Source organism: Megalobrama amblycephala, linkage group LG23 (genome assembly GCF_018812025.1).
Source record: "Megalobrama amblycephala isolate DHTTF-2021 linkage group LG23, ASM1881202v1, whole genome shotgun sequence".
NCBI lineage: Eukaryota > Metazoa > Chordata > Actinopteri > Cypriniformes > Xenocyprididae > Megalobrama > Megalobrama amblycephala.
Genome location: NC_063066.1, coordinates 24,744,131 through 24,751,630, shown reverse-complemented (window position 1 = coordinate 24,751,630; position 7,500 = coordinate 24,744,131). Strand labels below are relative to the sequence as shown.

The 7,500-nt window shown below is 36.2% G+C and overlaps 1 protein-coding gene across 4 annotated transcripts in view; it reads left to right on the top strand.

The window, feature by feature from the left end:
* Positions 1-6,320, top strand: part of LOC125259240 — a 12,641-nt gene extending 6,321 nt beyond the window's left edge. For 3 of the 4 annotated variants that reach the window (XM_048176738.1, XM_048176739.1, XM_048176736.1), the window contains 13 exons: positions 245-616; positions 702-803; positions 933-1,165; positions 1,249-1,427; positions 1,509-1,602; positions 1,690-2,040; positions 2,140-2,257; positions 2,381-2,472; positions 2,560-2,722; positions 3,203-3,307; positions 3,691-3,855; positions 4,462-4,644; positions 5,532-6,320. In XM_048176738.1, the coding sequence (XP_048032695.1) occupies positions 245-616; positions 702-803; positions 933-1,165; positions 1,249-1,427; positions 1,509-1,602; positions 1,690-2,040; positions 2,140-2,257; positions 2,381-2,472; positions 2,560-2,722; positions 3,203-3,307; positions 3,691-3,855; positions 4,462-4,644; positions 5,532-5,746 (2,372 nt within the window). In that variant the 3' untranslated portion in view covers positions 5,747-6,320. The remainder of the gene's footprint in view (positions 1-244; positions 617-701; positions 804-932; positions 1,166-1,248; positions 1,428-1,508; positions 1,603-1,689; positions 2,041-2,139; positions 2,258-2,380; positions 2,473-2,559; positions 2,723-3,202; positions 3,308-3,690; positions 3,856-4,461; positions 4,645-5,531) is intronic. The other variant, XM_048176737.1, reaches the window with a different exon arrangement.
* The last annotated feature ends 1,180 nt before the right edge of the window (positions 6,321-7,500 follow it).

Genomic DNA, 7,500 nt, shown 5'->3' with positions numbered 1-7,500 from the left:
TTAATGACATTTTTCATTTTTGGCTGAACTAACCCTTTAAATGTTTTGACCTATCAGAACTGTATCACTGTCTTCATAAAGTCCATCTGAATGGATAAAAGTGCCAACATTTTATGTTAAATGTACAAATTTGCAGGAGATTATTTGTCTTTTTAAACAACATAAACTGAGTTTGTGCTCTTGGTTTACAAGCTTGTGACATGTAAGGAACTCTAATGTAATTTTTATTTTTTTTTATTGCAAGATTTACAACTACATCTACTCCAAAATGCAATGGACTGTGATGAACCCAGATCAACAGCATCTCATGATTGGGCATTGAGGCAAACCTTGTCTGAAGAACGTTGGCAGGAAGCAAGGCCAAAACTTCTTGACAGTTTGCTTGCTTCAGACTGCGTGCGTCGTGGTCCTTGTGATCATTGCAACATGAAAGAAGCAGTCATCAGATGCAAAGACTGTCTGCCAAAACCCCGTTACTGTGGGCAGTGTGACGTTTCTATGCATCAAAATATGTTTTTTCACAACAGAGAGACTCTTATAGATGGGTTCTATAAACCTGTCCCTCCATCAACTGCTGTTCAAGACCTCAGTGGCCAAAATATCATATATGAACAAGGTAAGACGTACTTCATAGCTTAAAAACAACTTATTTATTTCCTTTTTTAATATATTAAATGTAATATATTTTTCCTTTCATCTAGTGTGTTTGCTGCCCATTACACAACCTGACAAAATTTGTGATTGTGACCCTCAAAACCTGTCTGTTGTCGCTGGGCGATCAGTTGTACTCATCTGTATAAATGGTATGACTTGCAATGTTTTGTATTGTATTTCTCTATTTGCTTAACCTGCTGAGAGATGACTGAAGAGTATCAATGTGTGTTTACTATTTTTTTTATTTTATTTTTTTTCCTTTTTTTTTTTCTTTGCAGGTCGCTATGACATCTTCCTGCCAGTTATGAATTGCAGAACATGTCATGCATCATGGACACCTGAGGTGGTGGACCTGCTGTTTAGTGGTTACTGGCCAGGTACTGTTGGGTTTCAAACTATATACCAGGTAGACCTTTTCAAATCTTTTGAGGACCTGAAGATCACTGCACCTGGGCTTTCAAGACAAGCATTTGTGAAAATGTTACAACAGCGCTCACAACAATTTGGAAGGGTAAGATTTGGAAAGCCATTTTGTTTTCTGCATTTATGCAAGTCTAACTATCATGTCACTTATTCAAATTTTGATAATTCCAGAGTGGTAACATTTGTGGCGACGTCTTCCAAAAAGCTTTCCTTGAATGGACATATTGTCGTCATAAAAGAGAGAAACTCTGTGGCATTGACCACTTCACTTGCCCAGCTTGCACCCCAGATACAGTTGCTGTGTCTGCAGATGGAAACCGAAAACTATATAGATTCAGCAAAACAAAGGGGTATATTATTATTGATAACTTTTCACTGTCAACATTTCTTGTGAATATATTTTTGGACATTACCGTATTTTATTTGTGTAGGGCAGAGGAACAACCGTTTTTTGATGGAGTTTTTCTTGCCAATGACAAAGATGTAGCAACATTTGTTGATTGTGTTCGTGAGAAGACCAATCCAGTAAGATATTTGTCAAAAGACTTGGGTTTGTACAAAGTAAATCTGGATTTAGTTTGTGTATTTATTTGATATGACATTGTGTTAAAGATACATGGAAAAGGCATCTGTGGAACATCAACATGGGCTGCAGCCAGGGAGACCTCTAAGAAGACAAACACCAAATGTGATGAAGAAGGCCTAGAGGTGGCAGTTTGCAGACACTGCATATTGCTTAGAGGTCTGAACATGTTTAGGGGAGAGATATTTGCATACCCTCTGTTTTTGCAAAACGAACTGGCCACAAAGACAAACTGCAAGTTTTTCTGCACTGACATCATGTGTCGATATTGGCCCTATCTGCAAAAGGTGGCTCAAGCATTCCCAGAAATGCAAAATTTGACTCAGATGAAGCCATTTCTCTCAGTTATGCATGCAAAGGGCCACTCAACAAAATGTGAGGTAAGTGATATTTTTAAAGGACTTACCATATTGTTAGAGAAAATACAAAGTTCAGGGACATCAAAATGGTAGTTTGGACATCTGATGTGTATGCTGTAGGTGCAGTGGGGTGGCAAAAACCAAACAGGGGCAGGTACAACCATCGGTGAAGAAGTTGAACAAGTGAACAGCTTTTTGTCCCGTGTGGCTCTAACAACAAAATACATGAGTAAGGCTGGTAAGTGGTCCTTTTTTAAAGTTTGGTAACATTATATTTGTTAATTTTTTTTTCCCTTTCATTCATCATACTTGATGACTAACCACTAGATGAAAGGCACATTTAACTCTTTCATCATTACAGCACGAGTAGATATGATCACATTGCATGCCAGAGGATGGAATGTGCGAAAAAAAAGAAACCTGCACAAGTACTTGTCTACACGGTACTTGAAGGTAAGTAAAAAAAATAAAGATTTCATCAATGAAGGTTAAATTTAAACTGTCCACTGATTGTATATACTTAGTATCTAATACTTTCAGTATTGCCAAAGGTTTGTGAGACTTTCCATTAATTATACTTTTGAGACTATCCGAAAGACAAAGGAAGTCAAAGATGACATTGAGGCTATAAAGAAGAGCACACAAAGGTCTGAAGAGGAACTGCAACAGTGGGTCACTGATGTGAGACAGTGGGCAGTTGACAGTAAGTATGTACTTGTTGCTGTCTCTTATTGATAGAGAATTATCATAAATTTAAAAATGATTGAATAAGTTATTTTTCCTTGCTGGTTTGTGTTTTAACACCTGACCCCTTAAGTGACATTAAGGGGCCACACCAAACGGTATTAAAAGATTAGCATGATTGGGAACTCTGTGTTTTTAATAAGTAAACTTGGGTGTAGCTTTCTCCTTCAAAACTTTATTATACTTATTCACCCTTAAAAAATTAGCAAACTGAGCAAATGTTTTCAGGTTCTTTGGCAGAACGTTTGTGGATGTCCTTTTTTGTTTTTACATGTATTCCTACTACATTCTTCTTATTAAATCCCCCTTTTCCCATATTGTCAACCCCCTTAGGCTGAAATATGTTTGTATAAGGTGTTTTATAGAAATGGTATAATTGCTCTATTTTTGATGGCACAGAAGATGTATGATACTGATCATACCTTCAAATTCTTTACAGCTCCAGATGACCTCAGAACAGATGATCCAGTGGCATTGCAACATCTGATTGAAGGCTTATTCTTGGGCATCCAGCAGAAAAAGAGGGATCTGTATAGAGCAACTGGTAAGTAGCCTCCAAGCCTTCATGTACTTGTGGAAGTCATTTTAAAATGTGATATCTATGGCTATAACTAAGTAATTTAAATTATCACATTTTAACTCTTAACATAGTCTTCAGTCAACACACTGCACTTAAACCACTACATAACCTTTGTACATTGTGTGAACAGTCCTACCTTCCTATATGTCCAATGTTACCATCACACAACTCCCTGCATTACTTGAACATTGGCCACATTCCAGGTTATTTATATGGCTTTGCTGATGTTATGTGAGCTTTATACCATAATTTGTAAGGTGCCTTTTGGATGTCCATTAGCACAATGACCAATTTTATGCGTATCCTCCTTAAACCTGTTTTTACTGTTTGTTTTTGTTTTTCTGCAGACCGCAACAAACAGCGACACAAGATCCGAAGACGGATTCGAGAGGATAAGAAAAAGCTGTTTAATGCCATATCCCAATACAATGATCTTCCAACCACCACAGTATTTGTAGATTCAGTTGAAGACCTTCTGGCAACAGAAAGCCCTATCTGGCCTTGGGATTCTGGTATGTAAAGTTTGACATTAATCATTTTAGTGAATCCTCATTAAACACTTACTTCATTAAACTCTGACTTTCAAAGGAAAGAGGCCTATGTGCTTTTCATTTTGTTTCAGACAATAGAAATGTGCAGACAATATTCCAATTTTTTGTTTTTTAAAACTTTTGTCTTTTTTGCCTACTCAAACTACACTTCAGAGGAAGTGACTAAAGGTCTGACTCCTCAGATTAACTTGTCAAGGTGGTTAGCCCTTTTCTTTTCCCACACTGTAGATTCAACACCAGTTACTTGTTGCCTATGTTCTAGGGACAAAGAATTGTACAGATTTTACTCACAAAAAGGCATTAAAGGGTTAGTTCACCCATAAATTAAAATTATTATTCTTTCAGACGAATGCAATCAGAGTTATAAATGTCCTGGCTCTTCCAAGCTTTATAATGGCAGTGAATGGGTAGATCAGTTTTAAAGTCCATAGAAGTGCATCCATCCATTATAAAAGTGCTCCACGCGGCTCCGGGGGTTAATAAAGACCTTCTGAAGCGGATCGATGTGTTTGTGTAAGAACTATTCCTTTATGAGGTAGTATTTTAATATGTCATTTGTCTTCATAGAAACTGACACTTCCTTAGGCGTGAAGAAGAAGGTTTTCGACAAGGTGATGCAGCTGGAGAGACTGGTTGAGGAAGAGGTTATTCTTGTAGAAGAAATGAAACAACATTGGACGCATCTTACAAGAAGCTACAGGGCCTTGAAGGACCAGGCTAGTGTACTATCAGATGACCTGGCCACACAGAGTGAGTACTAATTTCTTAAAGGGTTAGTTCAGCCAAAAATGAAAAATGTCATTAATTACTCACCCTCATTCTGTTCCACACCCGTAAGAGACCTTCGTTCATCTTCGGAACACAAATTAAGATATTTTTGATGAAATCCAATGGCTCAGTGAGGCCTTCATAGGGAGCAATGACACTTCCTCTGTCAAGATCCATTGATGTACTAAAAACATATTTAAATCAGTTCATGTGAGTACAGTGATTCAATATTAATATTATAAAGCCACGAGAATATAAAATAACAACTTATTTAGTGATGGCCGATTTCAAAACACTGCTTCAGGAAGCTTCGGAGCGTTATGAATCAGCGTGTCGAATCATGAGTCGGATAAAGTGTCAAACTCCTGTAATCACGTGACTTTGGCGCTCTGAACTGCTGATTTGACACGCTGATTCTTAACGCTTCGAAGCTTCATGAAGCAGTGTTTTGAAATCGGTCATCACTATAGTTTTTTTGCACACAAAATATATTCTCATCGCTTTATAATATTGATATTGAACCACTGTACTCACATGAACTGATTTAAATATGTTTTTAGTACCTCTAAGGATTTTAGTGAGAGGAAATGTCATTGCTGGCTATGCAGGCCTCACTGAGCCATCGGATTTCATCAAAAATATCTTAATTTGTGTTCTGAAGATTAACAAAGGTCTTACGGGTGTGACACGACATGAGGGAGAGTAATGAACGACAGAATATTAATTTTTGGGTGAGCTAACCTTTAATGCTGTTTGTTTAATTCATGTAGTTATATTAAACTGTTTTAGATATACTAATTCATACATAGTGCCATATTTGGTGTTCACTCCTAAATACTTTTTTATTGTTATCCCAATTTGATATTTAGGCTACCCTTCAGGACTTTCTGGTCAAGCATACCATGGCCTGCGCAGTGCTGTCCTCCAAATCCTTGAGGCACTCAAGACAGACATGGTAGCTGTGAAAGAAACATACTCCCAAATTTGTGGGAATGGTGGAACTGTTGTTGAAGAAGAAGAAGAAGAAGAAGAAGACCCATATGAGCATGTCTCCACAGATGCCTCTACAGATGATGAACTATAGATGAGCTACAGCTGTGTCATGTGCATCAGTTGGCATCTGTCCTAATAACTTGTCACACTTGTCCTAATCATTATGTCATAGTTTGTATTTTTATCTTGTACAAGTTTGTACAACACATGTAAGATCACATGCAATACATAAAGTCTAGCTGTACTTGCGACCCTGATACTTCATGCTCAGTGATGTAGATGTAATTGAACCTTTTAATTATAGGCTTAAGTGAAATGGATTATGATAACCCAAATTTTGCTTTTTAAAAAAACATGGACCCAAACAGCTGTAGGATCATGGCATATACCGTATTTATGGCGACAGCAAGGAAGAAAAATGAAGACATCTCCTGGATGACATCACACAAACATGCACCCATTTATTTTTATTCTTGCACCACTTTACACTATTTTGCCTGTACACAATTACCATTTTAATACATCTTTTCCAAAATGCTTTCCAAATTTGGTGAAGTGGTTGCAGAAACTATGATGGAGAACATGCATCAGTTTTTAACTTCTTGTCAAAACTGATGTATCATAAACAATAATAAAAAAAAATTGATGGTTGGGGTAAATTGAAACAGTTTTTGTGTCATTTTTAAGCATGTCAGCATGAAAAAATACTAGGCCTATAGTAATTTACAGTAATACTATTGTTCTATAGTTGTTGTAATATGACAACTATAGTAAACAAATTATCCAATACTGTACTGAGTTTTCTACAAATAGGATATACAGGTTACTCTACTAATAGTAAAGTATATTACAGTTTATCAGTTAGTAGTTAACAACAGTATGCTGTAGCATTCATTAACGAAGTGTTGTACATACTTTAATATATACAGTCTACTACAATTTACTATAGTAAATACTATTTTTTTTTTTCATGTGCGAAAGTAAACGCTAATGAAATACAAACAGCGCCATATTCACCCAAATAGCATTATTTTATAAAGCACAATCTTTAGGCTACACGAAATGCACTGCTAACTGCTAATGCTAGCATAAGCACACTAGGGCAGGTTAGTAAAGCAATGGGCCAAACAAACGATTTGAAACTTTCAACACGTACTTAACCTTAATAAGTTGTTTTTTTTTATTTATTTATTTATTTATTTTATTTTATTTATTTTTTTAATGTTTTTATTAGGCTGCTCTAAAATATCTTAAATAAACCAACATCTTTACTTTTTCTTAACATAGATCTTCTAAATACAGTGTAAGTACGACTTCGGCTGTACAATATGTTTGGTATATTCCGTAGATATATCTTTTTACAACCCTATTCACAGCAACACTTTGCTAACCGGTAAAACTACAAATATGGTGCTAATTTGATGCGAGCGGCATGGCGATGCTAGAGGGAATTGTAGTTTTAAATAAATATTACTTATTACTTAGAATCAGAGTTTATAAATACTGAATTAAGAGTACACTTAGGTATTAAAGTGATTGTAAATAGCATTTGTGTGCTAATATTTTAAATATCTGACTGTTAAATAGGTGAAAATCAATTTTTACCATAATTGACTGCACCCCCATTTAATGACTCTATCCATATGAGTATAGTCACATAGCTAAAGTCAAGAGCTCTCTATAACAGTTGGTCCCATGTCTGTAGCCCCATTTTTTCCTGAACGACAAGGCTTTCAACATGCACTGAGGTCAAGGTTCAGAGGCCAATATTTCAAAGCAGGAGACATTTACAATCTTCATACTAACATACATTACTCTCCAGACCAAGACCTTTCCAACTATGTA